This window comes from Coffea eugenioides, chromosome 5 (assembly GCF_003713205.1).
Source record: "Coffea eugenioides isolate CCC68of chromosome 5, Ceug_1.0, whole genome shotgun sequence".
Lineage (NCBI taxonomy): Eukaryota > Viridiplantae > Streptophyta > Magnoliopsida > Gentianales > Rubiaceae > Coffea > Coffea eugenioides.
In genome coordinates, this window is record NC_040039.1 from 39,844,818 (window position 1) to 39,869,776 (window position 24,959).

At 34.2% G+C, this 24,959-nt stretch overlaps 1 protein-coding gene, 1 long non-coding RNA gene and 1 other non-coding gene across 4 annotated transcripts; all 3 read left to right on the forward strand.

The window, feature by feature from the left end:
* Positions 1–9,818: 9,818 nt before the first annotated feature.
* LOC113772599 (general transcription factor 3C polypeptide 3-like) lies at positions 9,819–16,871 on the forward strand. 2 transcript variants are annotated; one of them, XM_027317235.1, is made up of 5 exons: positions 10,124–10,203; positions 10,892–10,955; positions 11,263–11,374; positions 13,122–13,229; positions 13,939–16,871. In XM_027317235.1, the coding sequence occupies exons 3-5, from the start codon at positions 11,321–11,323 to the stop codon at positions 16,198–16,200; spliced, it is 2,424 nt and encodes an 807-aa protein (XP_027173036.1). In that variant the 5' UTR covers positions 10,124–10,203; positions 10,892–10,955; positions 11,263–11,320; the 3' UTR covers positions 16,201–16,871. The 2 variants fall into 2 exon arrangements, with proteins under 2 accessions (XP_027173035.1, XP_027173036.1); XM_027317234.1 differs by lacking the exon at positions 10,892–10,955 and having other exon boundaries at positions 9,819–10,203.
* A 1,129-nt stretch (positions 16,872–18,000) lies between these two features.
* Positions 18,001–18,103, forward strand: LOC113772710. Its single transcript, XR_003468668.1, has one exon. It is a non-coding gene; the product is annotated as a small nucleolar RNA snoR103 (small nucleolar RNA).
* Positions 18,104–20,159: 2,056 nt separating this feature from the next.
* On the forward strand, positions 20,160–21,730 carry LOC113772362. Its single transcript, XR_003468528.1, has 3 exons — positions 20,160–20,476; positions 20,870–20,998; positions 21,301–21,730. It is a non-coding gene; the product is annotated as an uncharacterized LOC113772362 (long non-coding RNA).
* Positions 21,731–24,959: the final 3,229 nt, after the last annotated feature.

Below are 24,959 nucleotides of genomic sequence, written 5' to 3' on the forward strand. Positions count from 1 at the left end.
ACACATTACCTTGAAAGACGTCTTTGTTAAAATTTTACCATAGATTCACCTCAAGTTGTATAAAAAATTTGACAGAGTTTCGTCTTAAATTTTGACAATCCTTACTCACACAATTATATAAAAAATTTGACAGAATTTCATCTTAAATTTTGACAATCCCTACTCACATAATTATCAAATATATCATATAAAATGCTAAACAACAAAAAGAAAGTCAAAGTAAATGGTACAGGAAGAGTGCCAATAAAAGTTCATAATCATCAACATAGGTGTGACATTGCCAATATAGCAGGCTGAATTTTACAAAAGGATTGAATTCACTTTAGACAAAATGCAGTCACATCAGATCATTAGAAGTTGACACATGTATATTGACCAAAATACATCAAATTCCTATTGTTAATCCAATTAGTACTTTATGACAAAATCGAAGCTCTTAATGTACAAAACAGAGCATATCCCACAAAATAGAAGCTTTTTATTCCCAAGTTCCATTAAGTTGATCGGGTGACAATATCATCTTCTTCATCTAACAGCCTATGTGCTTGCACAAATAAAATCACATGTCAAAAGCCATAAACAGTCTCTTTTTAAGTCATGTCAAAATCATTGTCTAGCAAATGTGCAAGACATGCTGTTAACTTTATAAATTACTTCAACTTACTGTCTCCTTTTTCCTAGTCATTTTTCCCTTTGATGGAGGGAATGGACCAAAAATAGTCATAGCAGCCTTCATTTTTCTCCATGCTTGAGCTTGCCAGGTTCCACATGTTTGCCGGTTATGTCCTAAATCATGACAGAAGGAACACTTGGTGAATTTCTTTTGCACTTCAGGTAGTTCTTCTTGAGCTAATGGCTATAAATCAATAACCTCTTGTTCATCAATAGCAGCCTGCGCTTTATCACCTAACCATGAAATAAAGTTAAAACAGTTAACAAGTACAAGAATAAAATTATTATGAACTACAAATACATGGAAAAATCCTATTGTTGACCAGTTGGAACATCTGGCATTGAGCAAGATTCTGGAGGTACTTTAGTCAGCTCATTGTCGAACACTTGATCTGTACACATCAAAGCACCATTAGTTAAGTATTACATCGTAAAACCAGTGGAGGGATAGGTCAAATTACCAGGTTTTGGGGGTAATTCACATGTAGCATTCTTCCTTGTCCCGAGATTTTGTGGACAAGTTCTTTTGTTATGGCCAAGTGTCTTGCATTTGCTACACTTGTTGGAGTTGGACGGTGGTGGTCTCTTATTGCTAGATGCACCAAACTCATTAGGAGGTACTAGCAGTGGATACTTTCTCACTATATTCCCCTTTTGATTGCATTTTTTACGTGTCATTCTAATAAGGCCAGATTTGGAAAGTTTGGTAGCCCCCTTCGAATTAGGCCTAGGCTCTTCTGGTTCCCTTCTTCTTACTTTCTTTGGCTGACTAGGTAACTTCAACTTCAAGGGTGATAAGATAGGATCCTTATCCGATTGCACCCAAACATTTGGCCCACTCAAAAAAACAATTGCTGGCTCATAAGCCTTCAAGTAACTGTCTCGTGAGTAATAATGATGAACAAGACTTTCTGGCTCTTGACCTGTTAAAGAAATACAACAAATCACATGGCAGCATGGCAGTCCAGTCAACTCCCATCTCTTGCAGCTACAGGTTTGCTACTTTAAGTCCACCACATGTTTGCCTCCATACATGTGTGTAACCTCAAATTTATCTTGTTCAGACCATCTCGCAATGTTTGCAGCTGTTTCTGTTTTTGCCTTCTCTAGTTTCTTTCTAATTTTTGGGCAGATCTTATCACTCATCTTCTTCATCCACTCCCTTTTTGTATGAAACCTTTCCATTAGATAGATTCTAATAGTCTCAAGCATTCCAAGGATTGGCTTTTCCCTTGCATCCATTATGACCGAATTAAAGCTTTCACATACATTATTAAGGAGAATGTCACACTTGGCAGCTACTCGAAAGTGTGATCTTGGCCAGTGATAGGGAGAGCTGTTGTCATTTATGATTTAACCACTTCCAAGTAGCTACATCATAATCCCTTAAACACTCAATCTAATTTTCAAACATCCTCATGTACGATGACCTTGCACATGTCCAAAATATTTCCTTTAATGCTTCACCCGGATGATATTTTTTGAAATTGTTGTGCAAGTGCCTTACACACTGTCTGTGCTCAACATCAGGAATGACTTTCTGAATTGCAGATCCTAAACCCTGCAAAAAAGACAAACGTAGGTTCAAAACAATCAGTAAGCATTCATATATTTGTAATAAACATATACAAAATCATAACTTCCTAACACTTACACTCCTTTTGTTAGTCAACTAAAGGTGTGTTTAATAAAATTGAAGTCTAAAAACTAAAATCTGAAATCTGAAATGTGAAGTCTGAAAACTGAAATCTGAAATCTGAAATGTGAAGTTTGAAAGTCTGAATCTATTAAATTATTGAATTGTTAAATATTAAATCTAATAAATTTGAGTGTATATCACATTTAGAGATAAATGAATAGTTTATCACTTAATTTTGGGAGTAAATTTTGTCTAAGAAATTCAGTGCCAATTAATTAATTTAGATGTTTAATTTTTTTTATTAAACGGTCTGAATATATTAAGATTTGAATTCATTAAGTTTAAGTGCTGAATTGGGTGTTTTCAAACAAGGCCTAACTTTGACTACCAAGTTTTAGAAGGAACAATGGATAAAATCGAGTGGATGGCTTAAAGGACCTCTTCAACCCGTAGTAGTCTTCTTCTTCCTCGTCCTCAAAATATCCGACACCTTAATCTCATATTGAGTGATGGCGGTAAGACTCTACCACAGCACCATAACCACCACCCACTACTTCTAGAAGTTACCCAATTTAATCATTTATGAACAACACAGACTCCGTTTGGATTAGCTGTTTTTGGAGATATTTTTTAAAAATTTTATTGTAACTGTATATATGAAAAACTTTTACTGTAAATGCTTTTTGGATTGTTTTTAGAGGTATTTTTAAAATATATTTTTGAGTATTTTTATAATTTACAATTTTTTTGGGATTTTTTAAAAATATATGTTGTCTCTGTTTCTATATATTAATATTTATTTATTTATATACATAATATTTTTTATTACAATTTTGTTTTATAATATGTATATTAATATATATTTATATATATTATAAATATAATTTATAAATATAATATGTATATTAGTATATATTTAATATACATATATAAATATATATATATATATTATAAAAATTGAAATATATATATATTTATATATACAAATAAAAATATATATTTATATAAATATATTTATAAATATATTTTAAACAAAATATTTATATTTATATATTCAATATATATTTATTTATTTCAATTGATATAATTAGGGATGGCAACGGGGCGGGGTTGGGGCGGGGGACCCCTCCCCCACCCCCCGCCCCGTTGCCTATTAGTTCCCCCCGTCCCCCGCCTCCCGCTCCCCCCGCCCCGCCCCGCCCCCGCCCCGCCTTGCCCCGCTTCCCCCGCGGGTGCCCCCGCGGGGTTAATAAAATTTTATTATATGATTTTATTATTATTAAATTTTAATAAATAATCAAGTACTAAAATATCAACACATCACCAAATTATTATTCATTGTAATTTTACAATTGAAACTCATAAAAACAATCAAACAGAAGTTATTTGAATACAATCCAATATGATGAAATAAATATAACTAAAATAGTCAAGTTTTCACTTTTAGTACAAATGCAATCACTAATTCATTATTGTGTTTGTGCTTTTTTTTTGAGAAAAAAGTGTTATTCTATTAAGTGTAATTAGAAATTTAGTATAAATGTATTATTAAATTTAGTATAACTAATTAATAAATTCTATTAGTAGACATGTATAATTATTCATATAATTGATAATATCAATTATATTACATAAACTAATATACATTATATAATACATATAACTAATAATATCATTATCATAAGTTTATAACTAATTAATTTACATATTATATATAATTATATATATATATATATATATATTTTTTTTTTTGCGGGTGGCGGGGCGGGGGTATACTCCCCCGTCCCCCGCCCCGTTTCTAAGCGGGGGGAAAAAATTCCCCCCCGCCCCCGCCCCAACCCCCGCCCCGAGACCCCCCCGCGGGCACCCGCCCCCATTGCCATCCCTAGATATAATATGTATAATATACTAATATACATAATTGAAATATACATATTAATATTACTATAATTTATATATATATATAATATACATAATTGAAATATACATATTAATATATATTAATATACATATTATAAAAAAATTGAAATAAATATATTTATATATTTATATAAATAAATATATTATAGATATTTATATAAATACAAATATAAATATATTTATAAATATATATAAATATATTTTTACTATTATATATATTATACATATTAATATACATAATTGAAATATACATATTAATATTACTATAATTTTTATATATATAATATAATATACATAATTGAAATATACATATTATAAAAAATTTGAAATAAATATATTTATAAATTTATTTAAATATATATGAATAAATATATATATAAATATAATTATAAATATATATAAAATTTTTTAAACAAAATATTAATATTTATATATAAATATATTTATTTATTTCAATTGATATAATATATATAATATACATATTAATATTACTATAATTTATATATATATATATAATATAATATACATAATTGAAATATACAAATTGAAATATACATATTAATATATATTAATATACATATTATAAAACAAAGTTGAAATAAATATATTTATATAAATATATAAAAATAAATTTTACACAAACTATTAATATTTGTATATGAATATATATATTTATTTCAATTGATATAATATATATAATATACATAATTGAAATATACAAATTGAATTATACATATTAATATATATTAATATACATATTATAAAATAAAATTGAAATAAAAAATATTATATATATAAATATATATAAATATATATATAATATAAAACGAAATTGAAATCGAAAAATCTGATTTCTATTTCCGATTTCAAAAACTCCATTACCGAATTCGAACCAAATTCGCTTAATTTGAAATAACAAATTTTGAATTTTTTAATATATATATTTGGAGTTGTTTTTTATATATTGTTTGGATATGGTGTTTTTGGAGTTATTTTTGTTTGTGTATTACTGTAGCATTGTAGATGAAAAAATTGTTTTTCAAAAAATGCTGAATCCAAACAGAGCCATAATTTTCACATAATCCAAGGCACCAAAAGACATCCCCAAAATACTACCATTACTGAGAAAATCTATGTCAAATCTAATGGAACCATGGAAGAAATATGAAATATATATATATACACACACACACCAAAGAACAATTTCCTTGTCATAACAACCAAAACCAACCAAATTCCACATATGATAAGAAGAAATCAGTACATAATAAGCTTTTTCCAAATCAACCATATATATTCAAATCTTAATTTCTAAATGCATTTGATTCTTCTTATTTGCTTGTTTTGAATTAGATCCTATCTTAAATTGTCTAAGAAATGCAGCCATGTTTAATATTTTATTTAGTCTTTTATCTTCTCAGGAACAACCGAGCCTATGCGTGGAACATCCTATCCTGGACTTACCAACCGACTTATAAAGCTTCAAAATCTTACTAATGATAAGATAAAATCATAAATGAAATATATAACATAAGAGCATAAATTAGAAATTTAATATAAGAAGTAATTCAAAATTAGCGATAACTATGGCTCTGATACCAGAAATTTATATGCGTATGAAAGCATATAAAATTTAGATAAACTTGAGAAATAAGACTTACAAATAATCAGAGTGACCTTTGCAATGGAAGCTTTAAATTTCAGAGGCTTTTGGATGAAATCAAACATCGAATTTTTATTGAACTTCTTGAATCAAAGGGCGTACAAAGAAATATAAAAACTGGAAGAGGAAGGTTTACAGAGAGAGAAATTCTTAGAATTGCTAAAAGACTCGATGCCCTTCTTTTTTATTTTGAGTTCTATTTATAGAGACTTCCTTCTTTGAATTTCATTTGCATTTGATTGCCGACACTTTTCATTTGAATTTCATTTGCTTTTCTTGCCGACACCTTATCCTCTTGCAATTGGTTCTTTTGAGATTCTTATTTTATCTTGAATCAGCATTTGTGAACTTGACCGACAACTTTATTAAAAGTCTGTCGGGTCTTGAGCACATGGACCACCAAAAGGATCAAAAGTAGATTCCGATGATGACCCGGCTGACTCGTCTTTCTTGTCTTCTTTACCTTGATTTTGCAGATAATTCAGATATTCTTTGAGTATTTCCGGATTTTGCATCATCTTTTTCATTAAGAAATCATTTGCAATTATCTCTGCTGCCGAGCTGCTTGATTTTTCTTTTTTCTTTCTTCTGTGGAGTTGTGGGAGTATTAACTCCTTTTACAGATTGCTGATTTGGATTTGTTCTTAAAAAATATTCAAGAAAGAAATATTGCAACATTACTAGTATCAGGATTTACTGGACAATTAAAAAATTAGTGGGATAATGCCTTAACACTTCAAGATGAATTATCAATATTAGATCATACAATAGAAGTAGAATATTGATTTTCTATTAATGTCATTTTAGTTTCTATCTCTAAATCTTTAGTTTTTAATTCTATAATTTCCTTTTGTAATTGTTTTACTTGAATCTTTAAACTATTAATTTCTGTTTGAAGATCTTTAGTAGTTTCTTTTTTAATATTATTTATATTAGGGTATTTATCTAATAGTTTTGAAATACTAAATGGTTCAATTATCTTTGGCATCTTTTCTTCTTGTATAATTAAACTTTTTAATCTTTCTAAATATTCTCTTTTAGCTGAAGGATCTTCAATTTTTTCTATCATATCTAATAAAAACTCTTTATCTTCCTTTTTTGTTATTACATTAATGTATTTTGGATTATTTGAGCAGTTACAATCTTCTTCACTTTCTGAAGTACTTATATCATTATAATAGTCATCTTCTGAACTTTGTTCCTTTTCATTTATTAATAAATTTATTAATTTACTTTTTGTAGACACCAAATTTTTGTCAATTTTTAATATTTTCTCAAGATTTTTCTATTTAATTAATTATTTATTTTGTAGCATTTTAATGTGCATTTTTCTTATTTTTACAGGTTGTTTAGAAAAAACAAAAGAAGAAAAGAAAAATAACAAAAACAAAAAAAAAACAAACCCATTTGAAAAAAAAATCTCTCTGCCATATCCCCTTTTTTGCTCGCTACACACAAGATACAAAAACACACTCCTTATTCTCGGGGGGGGGACTGACAAAAAAAAAAGGAATGGCATTTTGGGGGCTCAAGAATATACACTCTTCCGGCTCTGACACAGAAAATCATCATTTTGGAAGATTCAGCACACAAACTCCATTTTTTTGGCTACAAGTCTCTCTCGGTTCGACCCAGGGGAAGAGACGGAGAAGCAAAAACAAGACCAACACTCCAATTTCCTCCCAAAAAAAAAAATCCCTCTCGGCTCACTTGATCAGACGAGAGGAACAAAAAAAAAAAAGGGACTCCTGACTCTCTCGGCTCTCTCTTGAAACAGGAGGGGAAAAACACACAAAAAAAAAAAGGAGGCTCTTGGCTCTTTCTTGGGGCTGGACCGAAAAGAAGAAGGAAAAAAAAGAGAAAAACTCCTCTCTCCCTCTCGGCTCTCCTCTCTCCCAAATTTTTTCCAACACATTTGCACACAACAAGGCAGCAATCGGTTGAATTGGAGCTTGGCAATTTCATCAAAAATCTGGGCAAAGGGACCAAACTCTTCATTGAGGTATTTATCTCCCTTTTTTTTTCCAGCTTTTCTTTTTTTAATTAACTAGATTGAATGTATGTGTGGTTACCCTTTTTATTGCTTATTTTTGCTGGTTTTTGTTGGTGTTGTATGGATGAAATTTTGGGATGGGTCACTGAACAAAATTAGGAAAAAAAGAAACGGTGCTGTGAATGCATGCCAAATGTTTGAAAAAATGTCTAAATGAAAAAATGAACCAAAGAAGCGAATTTGGCGTGTATGTTTTGCTTAAATGGAAGACCATTAGCTAGCAAAGATCTGAAAATGCTTGGTTACCCAAAATTTTGGGAGTTTTTGAGCCTTAAAAGCATTAGAATAATTTTCTTCATTTTTGGGGCTGTTTTGATTTAATGCATCCTTTTGTTGTTGTTTACTTGTCAAACTAAGATTATAGTTGTATTGTAGAAGTTATCAGGAGGGTTTTGGCATAATTTTTATGACTTTTGGTGAAGATGTGAGGGTTTTAAAAAAATAAAAACTGAACTGATTTCTTGGCATTTTGACCACTTTCGGCTCATTTTTTGTAAAAACTAACTCCGGAAATGGAATCTATGTTTGGTCTCAATGCTACTTGTTGTAGGTAATTTGGCTAGAGGAAAAAATGAATGAAACTTTCAAGGTCCAGGCTACTCATTTGCTACTTGGAGAGTGGATTGTGGAGTAGTCACAAAGAAAACAACAAAAATAATAGTTTTGTACCTAGATTTCTAAAAGTAACTTTTTTTTTTTTGTAAAAAAGGCAAACTATTTTTTTTTACCTTCCAAGTGAAAATCTATCCATAATAGTCAAATTATGAATCTTTTAAATTATTGTTGTGGAAGCATTGATTTTACTTACATATATCTTCTCAAATACCATCATATTCAATTTTTAAATCTAGTATTTGACGTTTCTCTCAAAATTGTAAAAGAATATGTTGTCCCAATTTACTTTTGAATGGTTGATATAATTCTTAATCGTTTTTTCTTAACAGCATCGAAGTTACACAAATCTAAAATGTGATACAAGCAGAAGACAAATGATACAATTTCTCTACCATGTGATGGCAGCAAGCATCATTTATTGCCATGAATTTATTTGAGAGAGCAAGTTTAGAGATGATGACTACATTAGAGGGATGTTGAGGGGGTGTGAAGGAACTAGGGAGAAGAAGGGAGAGCTATGATGTGAGATAGATTGTTGATGCTTATCTGATTTCTGTTATGTGCTATTGTGTTGTTGTTAAAATCTTGAGTGTTGTCTCTTTTGTTTTACTTTTTGACTTATTTCATCCCTTTGCAGTGCTGCAGGGTGTCTTTTTGTTGATACTTAGCCTGTGCACTGATCTGTTGGTGGTTTATGTCATTTTTCTTTAATATTCTGATATATGTTTCTTTTGGATAATATGACCTGCAGTTTCCATTTGGCTAAAACATTTGGTTGAAATATCTTTATTTATTGAAATTTTAAGCTGCTTTCTGCTAGTTGTAGGAGTTCATTAGCACTGAGGTTCTTAGCTTAAAAGAATAATTGTTGAATAATGAATCATTATACGATTCAAATTATGAGCTAATTCATTGTGATTATTTACAAATTCAATTGATTCGTACTAAAAATGATAATATGATTATAATGGATAGAAACTAAAAACAACTTGTAATGAGAGGAATGTTTTGAGAATAGGAAAATATTTGCAACATATCAACAAACACTAAAAAAGGAAGTCAGAAAATATTTTCACTGACAAACCAAATACCGGAAAATTATGAAAAAAAGGAATTTGGAAAATATTTTCACTAAGTAACCAAACACCGGAATATTATGGAGAAGGAAGTGATTTTCCAGGAAAATGACTTCGATATGAAAGATATTTTCAGTCCAACCAAACGGACCCTAAGTCTTTTGGCTTTTCCTTTGCAGAGTTCAATTAGCGCTTGGGTGGAGAGCAGAATGGAGGAGGGCGAGGGTGCTGGGGTTGTAGGTAGCAGCAGTGAGTTCCATGCAGATGAGCATCCTATGGAATTGGAATCACAATTGGAAGAAGAACATGAAGTCGATGATGAAGGAGAAGGCACTACTGCTAACACTATGGCTAATATTGAAGGAGAAGAAGAAGATGATGATGATGAGGATGAAGAGGAAGAAGGGTATAAATTCAGGTTCAGTGATGACATGGATCCTCTGGCTTTTACCAAAGAGGACGCATCTGGGCTCCAGCCTTACGAACAATTCCAGCGCCTGGAGCACGACTATGAAGCTTTGGCTGCCAAAAAGCGCAAGGCCCGTCTCCAAGCCATACCCCAAGGGTACCCTCTCTCTCTCCTTCTGACTATTTGCTAATCAAAAGCAACTTGCACTATTTCTTCAAGTCCTTTGAATGAGTATTGCTAATAATACCAGAGGAAAAAGATAGCTCCTCTATTAGCGCGACCAATTCTTCAAATTTTTACAACGTAGGTCGCTCTTATTTAGTTCCGTCTTCTTGTTATTGTGATTTTGATTGAAAATTCATCGTTTGTTTCCTATCAAGAGCTTCATGCAAATTGTGTTCTGTTTGCTTCAATAAGACATGTTTAATAAATTTTGGAAACAATCAAGTCATCCGGCTGTTGATTTTGCTGAGGTTATAGAAGATTGCTTCTCTTGTTGTTGTTGTTGATGGAACTAAATAAGGGCGACCTACATTGTAAAAATTTGAAAGAATTGGTCGCGCTAATAGAGGAGCTATCTTTTTCCTCTGGTTTTATTGAAGATTTTGCTGAGGTTATAGAAGTTTACACACACTGGCATATATATATATTTGCAGTTTGACTTTGTTGTTTCTGTATCTCGTTTCTTTTGAATGTGCTACCTGGTTACTTCTTAACAGCTTCATTTAGCTGTCTTTGATCAGATGATCTAGCCTTTTTCTTCATTGCTTTATTTTTTGGAATCTTGGCGAGTTTCCAATTTTGAGTGGGTCGTAATGGTGATTTAGCTTTCTTTTGTCTCCAGCTAAAACCTGATATTGCCATGGCATTGCTGGGTCTCTTAGATGGCCTACCTAGGGAGGTAGAGAGTAAGTGTGGCTTTGTTTGAGTCTCCTATGTCAATTTTTGGTATCAGTAAGGTGGCATCTACTCACTGAAAACAATTGAACCATTGTGAAACTGTCTGTTCTCATTGTAATTTTTTGCACATAAAGGAATTAATGTTTTCTTATGTACCTAAAGAAGGAAAGAAAAATGAATTTTTTGGCATGTGATTTAATACTTCCCATTGGAATCCCCTTAAAAGTTTTTTCTTTTTCTCAAGTTTCCAACTTTTTTGCTCAATGCTCTGCTGATATTATGTTCTTTTCGTTTCTTTCATTGGTGGTGTGGCAGGGAAGTACCTGCAGCTAAAAAACCACGGCAACGACAAGAGGATGTTTCTGGTGCAACCATGGAAGAAATAATGGAACTCATGAATTATGGCTCTAGAAGAAGATCCAGGAAGGTATGGTATTCATGCATGTTCACTTTTTTCCACCATAGCTTTGTGCTTTCACCAATTTTTGCTCTTGCACTTGTGGCTAAGTTGGAGGATTTCGAGCTTAACTAGTCTAGACAATTTCAAAATCATGTCTTTTTCTTGTAACATTGTGCTGCATTCATGCATCTGCTTTATTATGAATGCATTGACTAAAAAAAAATAATTTCGCATTGAAAATACAACTTATGATTAACTTTTTGCACTAGCCAAGATGCACTGTGAAACCTAAAGGCTTAGTTTTCATGCTTCAATGTGGTAGGTATGACCTTTCAGTTGATGAAAAGGACGTGTCTTTTCATGTTGTTTCACTCTTGTAATGTGTTCAATAAAGTACAACGCCATATCTATGCAACCATGTTTTGGATTCACCCACGTAATTCTCTTTAATATAGTTCCTTTTTTTCATTTTTTGGGGGAAAAAATTACTCTTGTTGGTTCCTTTTCCAGTTTTCATTTTGAGTAAGATTTTTCTTGACCTTGCAACCTCTTTGGTGACAAAGTGATTGGCAATCCTGTGAAATGACCCCCTCCTTTTTGGCTGTTTCTTTGTTCTTTTGGACTTATATTAAAGAGCTTTTACAAGTATATGATAATTGGAGAACAGCTGTTTTAATAGATTGAGTTCAATTTTACCATAGTTGATAATGCTTCCTTTTTTTTGGGTTTCTTTGATCAGATTGTAGACGAATGGAATCTGAGCCATAGATATTCCTTTAACTGTTGAGTGACTTTTGCCGTGGACCTGTGGACTTGTTTTTTTAATTTTTTGCTCATTTTGCTCACCCGTGGCCCAAACATAATCTAGTCCGATTTTGGTAATGCTTAAGATTTTGAGAAACCAGCAAGAATGCGGCCAAGCAGCTTCCCTACATATGCAGTCTGATATCTGTCACCATTATATCAAAAGCAGCAGGAACAAGGCCAGCAGCTTGGCTCTCATGTTCTCCGTCAAGTATTTTAGTTATAAGCATTGCTGCCATCGTGAAAGGAAACTTCTATTGATAAAGATTTCTTAGAATAGTTAGTACCTTAACGTTTATATTCTGGGTGTTTCAGGGGAGCATATTCTGTTTCTGGTGCCACCTCAAACCATTGGTCTTCATATGCTTCATTTATTTATTTTAACTCATGTCTTGAGTGGACATATGTAAGTCTTTTCATAATGCATATATAGGAATTAATCCATGAAAACCTGGGTAAGAGCACACTAGCTAGTACCAAGTCTTTTGGGACTCACTCTAATTCATTATCAACACCTAAAACAAAAATATCACTGGACCTTGTCTCTACCAAATTGAAAGTCACAACTCAGACTAGTGTAAGTAACTTTTTTATCCATCTTTATTTGAGTAATTTGACAGTGTTTCAAGATGGAGATGGTTGCAAAAACCATTTTAATCTGTAGGAGACCTTTCTAAGAAGCTATCTTTCTCTTGTTTTTCCTGCCAAGCAGCCCAACACCTTAGCGAGATACCCAGCTTGAGGCAAAGACTGAGGAAAAGAAATTTGAGAGCCACATTCACATTCCTGATCTTTTTTTTCTCTGTTCATGACATTTTTTTTTGGCTTTGCGGACAAATAAAATTGGTTGGATTCATATTTAAGTTTTTTAAGGTTTTTTTTGTTGCATTATCTTCTGAAGTTTTATGCTACCCTATTTTTTTTTGGTTTTGGGACATTTTGCAAACTGCTTGTTTTTTACCTTGTGCAGTCCAAGAGAAGAGGTCGACGAAAGGGATCAAGGAATAAAGTCAGTCCTGAAGTGACTCGAAAACTTGGTGATGCTACTCTTCATTATGCCCATGGCCGCTATGGAGAGGTATGGCCTTAGCTTGCCTTATTTGTCATTCTGTAGGGCAATCTTTACTTGATTTACCATTTGGTTTTAACTATATCCATGCAAATTACTGCTATGGAAGGCATGGTGGTGACCATTCCTTAATTGTCTCTCTTTTTGGGTAAATTTCAGTTTGTTTACCATTTGCTTTGACTGGATATCTTGCATTTTGTTATTCATGGGCATCTACAATGATGTTGGCTGAAGAACTATTTCTTCATAAGGAATGCAAAATTACAGATCTATTCACTTTGTTAGCCTGCTTTGCAAAGTGTTGGTCCTCTCCTTTGAGTGAATAAGTTTCTTGCAGTTTGAATGCATTGACTTTGTTCTGGATATATGAGAATTAAGTCTTGTGCTAAGTCAGACCTTTTGTATTGAGGATCTAGTTATAATGGTTATAAAAAATAGCATATTTAGTTTTCTTTTAGGCACAGTGAAGTAACTGTACAAGCTCAGTAAAAGCCGAGTTATTTCTTATGAAGTTTTACTCGCACTTTTTGAGAAATTCAATACGATGGTCACTTTTTGTCTTCACATAGCACTTTATGTTAATTAGAACTGGTCGGAATCTCATTTTGACTTGGGCATTTTCTGGTTGTGTGCTTGGAATCTTTAGAAGGGCAATGTCTATAATGGTTGTTTTTGGTTATCAATTTTCTTGTTCATTGTAGATTTTCTGAGCTTGTAGGCCATAGGGATGTTTTATGAAGTGATTCGTCTTTCTCCCAATCTTCCTGATCCATATCATAGGCTTGGGCTCATCTATAATGAGATGGGTGATAAGAAGAGAGCCTTGGATTTCTACATGATTGCTGCCCATTTAACCCCAAAGGATGCATCTCTGTGGAAGCTTCTTGTGACATGGTCCGTAGAACAAGGTGATACAGGACAAGCCAGGTACTGCCTTTCTAAAGCAATAACAGCAGATCCTGAAGATATCAATTTGCGGTTTCACCGTGCATCTCTTTATGTTGAGTTGGGTGATTATTTGAAAGCTGCTGATTCATATGAGCAAATTTCACAGCTCTGTCCCGACAATGTAAAGGTACTACAGACTGCGGCCCAGCTGTATAAAAAATGTGGCCAATCTGAGCGTGCAGTCACTGTACTGGAAAGCTATCTCAGAAATTATTGCAAGGAACCTGATTTAAATGTGGTTGATATATTGGCTTCACTACACATGGAAGGCAATGCACATCATAAAGCCCTCGAGCATATTGAGCATGCACAGCAGGTTTACTGCTCTGGGAAAGAGATGCCATTATGTCTACGCACAAAAGCTGGAATATGTCATATTCACCTTGGAAACTTGGTAAAAGCAGAAGCTCTTTTCAATGTTTTGAGACATGAGAATTTACATGATCATCGCCAGTTGATTATTCAGATTGGAGATTCACTAATGAATCACGGGCATTATGAATCTGCAGTAGAATACTATATGATGTTGGTAGGAGATGATGTTAAGAACAATGGTTGCCTGTATCTGAAAATTGCTGAGTGTTGCTGTTGTCTGGGGAAACGATTGCAATCAATTGGTTACTTCTACAGAGCTTTAGACAAACTTGAGAATAGTGTTGATGCTCGGCTGGCTTTGTCATCACTTCTTCTTGAAGAAAATAAAGATGATGAAGCCATTTCTGTTCTATGTCCTCCTAAAGAATCAGAATCACTATTTAACTTGAACCTAAATGCAGCAAAACCATGGTGGCTTAATGGGAAGATAAAGTTGAAGCTTTCTCAAATCTATAAAGCTAAAGGATTGTTAGAGGCATTTGTAGATGTTTTTTTTCCTGTGGTTCGCGAGACATTGTTTCTTGAGACTATACAACAAAAGGTCAGGCCAAGGAAGAAGCTATCAAAAAGTGTTCTTTCTGAACGGATAAAAATACTTGATCATGTTAGGACTGATACTGTGTTTCATGGATTTAGACCTGTAGCTTCAGCATCAGATCTGTCTAGAGCGTCCAGAGCAAAAAAGTTACTAAAAAAGAAGGAAGCAAAAAGAGCTGCTGCTCTGGCTGCTGGAATTGAGTGGATAAGTGATGATTCAGAGGATGAATCTCCCCAACAAGCGCCAAGAGAGCTTCCTCTTCCAAACCTTATAAGAGATGCAGAACATCATCATCTCATTATAGAATTATGCAAATCACTAGCATCCTTGAAAAAGTATTGGGAAGCATTGAAAATCATCAATTTAACTCTGAAATTGGCCTCCAATGTTTTGTCTGTTGAAAGGAACGAAGAGCTTAGAACTCTGGGAGCCCAAATAGCATACACTATTGCTGATCCTGCTCACGGCTTTGAATATGCACGCTATATTGTTGATCAACGTCCTTATAGCTTTTCTGCATGGAACTGCTATTACAAAGTAATGTCAAAACTGGACAGTCGATATTCAAAGCATAACAAGTTTTTGCACACCATGCGAACCAAGCACAAAAGTTGTGTACCACTCACTCTCATTTTCGGGCACCAGTTTACCATGATCAGCCAGCATCAAGCAGCTGTTCGGGAATATTTGGAAGCTTACAAGCTGATGCCAGATATTCCCTTGGTCAATCTTTGTGCTGGAACTGCATTGATAAACTTGGCCCTAGGTCACAGACTTCAAAACAAACATCAGTCTGTGGCCCAAGGATTGGCATTTCTTTACAATAATTTACAGCTTTGCAGATATAGTCAGGAAGCACTGTATAATATAGCTCGAGCATATCATCATGTCGGTCTTGTTTCTCTTGCTGCTTTAAACTATGAAAAGGTTCTTACAATGCATGAAAGTGATTGCCCCATGCCAAACCTTCCAAATGAGAAACCAGATGGTCTGGCTTCTCCAAAGTCAGGCTACTGTGATCTTCGTCGGGAAGCAGCTTACAACTTGCATCTGATCTACAAGAAAAGTGGAGCAATTGATCTTGCCAGGCAAATCTTGAAAGATCATTGTGTCATATGACTGAATAAAGTATTCCCTGTAATGCAATTTCTTGTTTATGGAAAAGCCACATTTGATATGTCTTGCTTTGATTAGCAACACAGACATTTAACCTTAGAAATGGTAATTGTCTGTGTTTGCAAAGTATGTCTTTTGTTGTCCAAGTGCAGAGAAACACTGAATTCTTGAATCTTGGCAGGAAAGTAAAACGGTTATAGGTAATTTCAGTTAGTTCTTTGGCTACTTGCAACACAAATAAGCGGCTGAAAATCTAAACCTTGCAATTGCAAACTCCCTTCAGCATCTACTTCTAAAATTTTGAATCTTTTTGATTCAAAAAATTTGGACGGCGAAGATTGCTTTTGATTGAGATGTTCAGGCTGATCAGACAGTGATAAGCTATAGACCTGGAGGTGGAAGCTGAGGTGGCAGCAGACTGATTGGTCCTCATTTTGAACCCTCTTCAATCAATAACAACGATGCCAGTTCTTCTAATCTCCTTTTTTCCAGCCTCATGGCAGCGCCCGCTCCACTCTCCTCGTTCATGTCTAATTGTCATCTGTTTAAAAATTACACATCAGGTCTTGGGTTTTGTGGTTTCTGTCCATGTTTACCTCAATTATCTAGCTGTTCATTGCTTCAAGATTGGATTTTTGGTATGTAAAAGTACTGGTTTTTTCGTTTGTTTTTTCTGGGCTTATCGAGTTTTAGTTAGTATGTTAAATTTTTGATGAATTTATGCCTAGTTCTTAGATAATTTGGTGAACAGATTAGAAAACTTTGGGATTTTTATGGTTTGGTGTGTAAGTGAAGCTGTTTGGTGCTGATTCTGTATTTCGTTTTGTAGATTTTAGTTTAGTTTTGGGTTTAGTGCTAATTTTTTGGTTTTGCATTTTTAAGAAAAAGTTTTGCAGCTGATTATGGAAGTTTGAGTCTTGTTCTTGCTGGTTTTGATTGTTAAATTTTTGAATTTTGAGGTTTGGTGGACTTACTAGTGCAGGAAACATGGTAGCAGTTGTGTTATTGGAAATTAACATGGCCAGTTGTACGTGTGAAAAAATGTATAATCACATAGATATGTGCACAATGTATTTGTGGAAATTTGTTTTCTGCTTAATGTTTGGCAGGATATTTGTTTTTAAGAATGTCATTTTTCATTTTCTGCATTATGTTAGGCAAGGTATTTTTTTCCAAGGATGTTGTTTTGTGCATTATGTTCGGCAAGGAATTTGTTTTCCAAGAAGCATGTGTTTTCGCCTCTGTATCAAGTAAAACAGTTAATGTGGTTGGATCATGGAAATCTTGTTCATTTATGTGTATGGAACCTTTCTTTTAGCACAGTTGAAGATGTGTTTATACGTAAATGACAGTTCTAAGGTGATTAAAAATTCTTGATTTTTGCAGCAGCACTGGGATGCAAGCCATTTATGTAGCTTATTGGCTTCTCTTCTTGCTTGAGAATAGTCTTGATTTGAGAAAGATGATATTGATTCCTTGATGAAGCTGATATTAATGTGCTTAGCTGGAGTTTTACGGGCCAAAATTTAATTGTTGAGTTCTCAACTTATTTTTTTCATTCCTCAAAATCAGTGTTTTCTCCTCAGACAATTTGGTTTGGGTACTCGATTCTTTTCTGAAAACATTCTTGGGGTGCTAATTATGGTATGCCCCTCTGTAATTCCTCTGCTTTCTTTGCTGGATAAAACCACACAGCTTTTGTTTCTCAACAGCGTGTATTGCTATTGATATATCATTGTATGTAGTTACCCTTGCCGAGCCTGTGAGGGAACTGATTAAAATGTTCCTAATTCTTGGTAGTGCATTTAAGATGTGTATCTGCTGTAAATATGGAGATAACATGAGTAGGCTTCAGGTGGGTGTTTAACGAGTATCTTGTAGCCCATAAATTGCCCTACATACATGAAAGCTCCAGTAGATTGTTTTAAGGAGTAAAAAATGATGCTCCTTTTGAGGCCTGGCCTCCTCAAAATTGTGGTTTTCGTTTTCCTTATAATGATGAATATTGAGATCGCCGTGCTGTCTATCTAATCGCCACCTGCCACTCTGTATGCACTTGATTTCGTTACGACTTGGTGGTGAACAGCTGTGATCTCACTTTTTTACTTTTGCATCCAAGGATAGTTTGCAAAGGACTCTGCATGCATTTGAATTATTTTCTATTTTAAAATGGGGCAGTTGCATGGAACTTCTGCACCATTGGTTGAATATATAATGATATGTGATGTTTATTTTTTTCCGGTCGAAATGTTAAACCAACTTAATGCCCTAGTTTTTAGGTTGTAATGGACTTAGCAACCATTTTGTTAATTGCATAATCATGTAATACTCAATACTCAATTGTCACCCTTGTTTGTTAGGTCCATATTCTTACTTGTTCCATTGGGCTATTTTTGCTCTAGCTGATTTTTCCAATCTGTTCTTAATTTTCTATTGTATACTGGAGACACTCTCTTTGGGGTAGGGAACATATTCAATATACCAGGGACCAGCTGCTGCAGTTGGGAGAAGTATTCTTACCACATTGTTCCTTTGTTTTATTCTCAGTAATAAATATTCGGTTGGAGTTTGAAATATTTCAAAGTGTTGACAATGGCGAAATAGGTTTTACATTAAATACATCTTGTGTATTTAAGATGAGTATTGATCATTTGTCCCAGTATCAATCTTGATACTTGTGAAAATTGTATGATACAACTCAGTCACTTTCAGGTGAAGTGGTATACAATTTATGTCGTCTGTTGTACACTTGAATAGGATTGGATTTTTTATTTTAGCTAGATTAGATAGTAACTATTCTGTTCATGGTAGGAAGAAGCATAGTTCAGAAATTTGTTCTTTTATTTATCTGGCAGATTATCTACCAGACTAGCATATCTGTTGTTTACTTGATTGTGATTCACGGTTAAGAATCAAGACTCTTTTCTTTTGCTATTGAACTTCTTCATGTGGACTGTCTCGGACTGTGAAAATGTGTGTAGTTAGCCACCAGAAAAGGATGATTTTTGAAACTTCTGTTAAAGCTTTGAATGTATCTGATTGGGCTGTTTATCTTGGGGGTGGTCAGCATTGCAGAAAACATTCTGAAAGTCAAAAGAGAAGTTGAAGCTGAATTTTTTGGTGAAGATCCAAGCTGGAGTCACGTGGGAATCCTCTTGTCCTGTTATTGCCCTGGTTCTTTTTATAAACTCTTGTAGCTGTATTTTTGTTAGAAGTTCTTGTCATCTCTTAAGCTATCTCTCTTTGGAGCAGAAAGCATTAACAGAAGCCAACGATGCAAAAGTTGAAGATAATACATTGTTTAAAGATGGTCAAGATGAAGAGGCATTGTCTAAGTATGATATTGCTTTACCAGCTGTGTCCAGTATATCCAAATCTGTTGAATTACGGTCAGTATGCCATACAAATCATGCTGCATGTTAAATAAACTGGTAAGCTTTCATCTTGCTGAGTTGATACATGGCAAAATTGTACTTTTTGCATGTATTTCTTGAAAAGTTGCTCTTTAACTTTCTCTATATCTATGAGTTGGAATGCAGTTTTGAATGTTGTAATTGATTAGTATGGGTTGATCTTGGGTATCATTTGGCTGAGTAGTAAAACATAAAGATTGTGTTATAAAAAACTCTCTCTGCGAGAGCATTTGATGGAACTTGAGGCAAATTCTAAAAATAATATTGTAATAAAACATGTACATAGTTCATGTCTGAAACAAAGACTTTTTTTTTTTTTTTGTTAAAGAGACAAGTGGATATTATTGCAACTGCATTGTTGTGAAAATTGTGAATGTTTAATTTAGTCTTTTTACATGATTATAGGTTTCCTTGAAGTTTCTTGACTGGTGACATTGTTATCTAGATATGGTCACATGAAGGCTGAATTTGAGTTATTATAAAGAAGATATATTGGCTCTGATAGTGATAAACAGCTAATACTCATTTTGTCTACACCTCTTCTTGCCAGATCTAAATAGACCTCGCTTTTATTATTGTTCCAATTACATTGGACAGCTGATAGATTTGAATCTTGACGAGTAGGAAAGTTGGCCATGGCAACGTGCTATGCCTTAATCTGTATGTAATCTCCTTAATGTGTCAATGGTGAACATGGAAGAAAGTCTGTTAGCTATGTCCAAATAAGGTTCCTCGAAGATCTGTTTTCATCAATCTGAGCTGTATCCCTTTCAATTTGATTTGAACTATCAAATTTGGATATCAATTCTCTTCAGCTCATAGGGGCAGACAAGATGTGCTTATCCTTAATCTTTGGAGAAGCGAAGGTACTTATCTTAGTATTTAGAATTTTTCCTAAAACTATAATTTGTTGTCCATTAACAAGATGTACTTATCCTTTATCTTTGGAGAAGAGAAGGTACTTATCTTAGTATTTAGAATTTTTCCTAAAGCTATAATTTGTTGTCCATTAAAGTATTCTTTTCCCATTCTTTTCCCTGTGTTGGAGAGGACCCATACACTTAGCCTCCTCACTAAGCATCTTGGTGGTGGTTGCCGTTACAGCAGCCTCCATTATCTGTTGCTAATACCTGTTGGCTGATTGGCAAATAACTCCTAATGTGATATCATTATTTATATGCATTGTTATAAATATGTCATGCATTGGTAAGTTTTTGACTGGATTTTGATGAAGTTCTTTTTGGTGGTTTGTTTTACAGAAAAAAAATATGATGATGGTATTAAAGAATGCACAAAAGCATTGGAGCTAAACCTTAACTACATAAGTGTTTTGCTAAGAAGAGCAGAGGTGTATGAAAAGTTGTAACAATTTGAAGAGACTATAGCAGGTATGTCGGTGTAAGAATTTGAATATTTTACTGTCATTGAGCAGCTGCTGGCAACTTCTAGCACAAACTTGTGCTTATAAGAAGACTAATCTATGATTTGTGGTGGCTTTATTATATGTGTAATGGCTGCAATCTTGCTTGTTCTCTCTCTCTCTCTCTCTCTCTCTGTCTCTCTCTCTTTCTCACACACACAAAAGCACACACACACGCAAAGCCAATGGCATTCATTAATCTTCTCATATAGTCCATATGGCTTTTCACAATTTATTGTTTCCTATGCTGGTGTTCATTACAATATGCAGATATGACAAAGGTTTTGGAAGTTGACCCATCATATGATCAAGCTAGAAGACAGATTGTTCGCTTGAAGCCATTAGCAGATGAAAAACGTCAAAAGATGAAGGAAGAAATGATTGTTGACCATTGGTGGTATGAACTTCTTTGGGTAGTTGCTGTTAAATGATTCTTTTTTGCTCTTCACGTGTAAATATAGGAATGCTTCATTTTTGCAAAAGAAAATGTGTTCTAGGGGAGAAGAGTGGAGGAGGAGGAGAGGATCTGGAATTTTTGCAAAAGTAAAAGGAGCTAGTGTGAGCTGAGGTGGCTAGTGCATTCGGAAGATTCTGGAGGAAGGGGAAGGTTAATGTGAGCAGATAAAGCTTTGCTTCAGGTGCTGCTAAAGAATAGATGCTTGTGGAAGTGGACAAACGATTACTGAGATTAGCAAAAGGATGGTTTAAGGGAAATGTAAGCACTTCCATATATGTGAACTAGAGTGAAGGTATTTCTTATGGTATGTGTTACTGTGCTTGTGCAATTGAGCGTGCTTTTGTCTGCTTTTCCTTCATAACATTTAGTGCCTGAACAAATTGCATTTAGTTAAGCTGAGGTAGTTCAAGAATGAACTACATTTGTTTCTGTCATCATATCCTGTGATGCGTGTTGAAGTGATGGACTCATTTTGTAGTGAAGTATTTGCAAATTATTAATAGCCTGGCAGTGCTTGAAGTTGTAGAGGGCGAATTTGTTCAAGCTGTTCATGGTTTATCTTTGCTGCATTTGGAGATCATGATTAAATGAGAATAGATTCTTGTACTTTCCTGAACCCAAGGTGTAGATTTTGGAAACCATACTATGCTGATAGAACAACTCCAATCCTTTTGTTTATGTTTTTATTGAACTTCTGATCTTGGTTTGTCTGCATATTTTCAACACGCCTTGTGCAGTTGAGTCACTTTTTCTGAGTTCATTGGCAGCCAACATTATTGTTTGTGACTTTATTCTTACATTCTATGGGTTATATCTGCTTCTCCTATTCCTTTTTCCCTATTTAGCACCTCAAGCAAGGAGAGTTCATTTTGTTGAACCCTGGATAATTGCAGCAAAATCTGCTTAACTTTGTCTGCTTTACTTTGATACGGTTGATGGTGAAAGTATTTTAGGGTATCAATTATTTCCAGTTTATATGTGTGTTCAATTGCATATGATGATATCTCTCACGAAGTTGAATTGTTTACCTTTTGATCAGGTAAGCTGAGGGAAATTGGAAATTGCAATTCTGGTCAATTTGGAATGAACGCTGACAATTTCAAAGCTGTGAAAGATCCAAACACTGGTTCATATTCTATTCCATTTCAGTGCTAATATCTTTTACAAACTTCACATATATTCTTTAGTTTCTGGAGCTATGGATCAAATGGACTGAAATCTTAAAGAGGATGAAGCACGTTTCCTCGCACTGTTGATCTCAGTCGTATGATTATGTTTGTACATATAACTTGAGAAAAAGAAATTGATGTGGCTTTTTGCCATAATATGTTATAAACAGACTTAAAGTTTCACTTTACTGGAAGTTTCTTATAGTTGCTTGTCTTTAGTACTTTCCATTTCTTCGTGGTGTTGTCCATGGTTTTGATACTGTTTTGGAGGGCATCTGAAGGTGCAGCATAATTTATGCTATCAATGTCTTTGTCATGATCTGTTCGGAGAGTAGCATAGAAATGAAGAACCTTGCACGCAAACAGGGTGAGAGTCCACCTCCTCTTCCCACCCATCCCAAAAAAAAGGGTAAATTCTGACTAGATATCATATCATAGCTACACTAAAAGTGTGTAAGCTCGGATGAACAGTGAAATGGTCTGGTTACTCCGTAATTTTCACGAACTCTGGGGGTGTTTGTTGGTTGCATGATTTTTGGGCGGCTTGGGGACATGTGGGTGCAGACAGCCTCATTGAATCGGGTGCACACTCCTTCCTTTGCCTTCTCTCTCTCTTCCTTGCTCTTAATTTCAATCCTTGCTCTCTTCTAATTACCACTTTCTTTCCTGCTCTTCTAATTACCGGACCAATTTCTCCCCTTCGCTTGCTTACACCTTGCAGCACAACTCAGGAATCAAGGTAAATCTCTCTCTTCTCCTAGTCACCATCCCTCCTTCCTCCAGACTCCAGCCCACCACCCTTGCTGCCCCTTGCTATGTTTGTTACCAGCTTTTGTTTCGTGAGATTCGGTTGGACTTGGTTTTTGGAGCTTAATCCCCTCTCATTCCTCTTCCTTTTCTTTGCTTACATAAAATTGTCTCTCTCTCTCTCTCTCTCTCTTTTTACTACAATGAAATCGTCTATGTTTTTTTTTTCTTGTGGATTTTATTTCAGTAGGTTTCCATAAATCAATTTGTACTTTTTTCTTTTTTGCCAACAGTAAATTCTTGAAAAATTGAAACTTGCGGAAGAAAGGCAAATGGAAGGAAGGGACTCACTTTGGTATCTCTGAACAGGTTTATATCAATCACTTTGCCTTACAATTGTCAAAGGTTAAAGGAATTTAGTTTCTTATATTGCAGTTATGAGTACAATGATATCTGATGACGTAGTTATATATTGGGCTGTTGATAAAACCATAAAAGTGGGTAGGGCAAACTGCAGTTTAAGCCAAACAATTTAACTGCTTTCAAACATTGTATTCGCCTCAATTAATATACTTGATGAGTAGCTTCATTTTTTTTTTTTGGGGTTAAACGGCACTAAGTTGCTTCAGTTGTATATTGTATAGGTATTGTATAAAGCTTCAGTGGCTGCTTTGCTTTATTAGGGTCTAAAGTTGAAGTGGATGTTGCATCATGAGTTTAATGGTCCAATTAAATTTCTTAATTTAAGATTAAATCGTTGCTGGATGTTTATATCTTCTACACCCAAAGGCTGCAAATATTTAGTTTTCAAAATTTTCAAACATATACTCTGATGTACTATAAAATTTACGATTGTTAGTACCTGATCATTGTTGATGTATGTGAAGAATATTTTCTTGAAGTTTGAGCATAAAAGTTAATCTTGATTTCTTGGGCTTTTGGTCAATAGAGATTGCACTGACGTGGGCTTGAGTTAAATAGGCATCGATTTCTTTCCTCCACCTGTATCCCACGTGCAATTATAAACATCACTTTGAAGGTCTATTTTCGGTTTTCTACTTATGTTCCAGAATTCTGTCCTCTCATTCGCAGCTCTTCTTCTTTCTTTGACTTACCCTTCTTCTCGCCTGCTCTCATATACTTAAAACTCACAGTTCTTTTTTGGTCTTTCAAGTACAAACCAGGCACTTTGCTTCTTAATTCTTTTCATGGACAGATGATTTTCTCATAATTTATTTACATCCCAAGTTAAGTGGTTATTTATTGCAGTGAATTGCCTTTTGTGACAATATTTTTTGGATTCAATCCTTTAATAAATCAGGTGGTTGACTACAAGGTCTCTTTCTGCATGATTAAAATACATACAAATACCAATAAACTCTTGACAATGGAAAGACGTAACTGACGAGAGGTACTGAGGGAGAGGTTGGAAAGAGGAAGCTCTATTGAATATTCCACCCAATTTGTAGATTGTAAGTGCCATGTGGCAGCCCCAGGCTCGAGTTGATTATGTTGGTGTCACTGAACCTCCATGGCCTTCCTCCTTGTGAAGCTAA

Bases quoted from the DNA above. Each gene is read 5' to 3' on its own strand.
- LOC113772599 (XM_027317234.1), top strand. From the start codon at position 9,848: ATGGAGGAGGGCGAGGGTGCTGGGGTTGTAGGTAGCAGCAGTGAGTTC. The intron at 10,204-11,262 runs GTACCCTCTCTC...GTGGTGTGGCAG, and splicing joins CTCCAAGCCATACCCCAAGG to GGAAGTACCTGCAGCTAAAA. The intron at 13,230-13,938 runs GTATGGCCTTAG...CTGAGCTTGTAG, and splicing joins CCCATGGCCGCTATGGAGAG to GCCATAGGGATGTTTTATGA.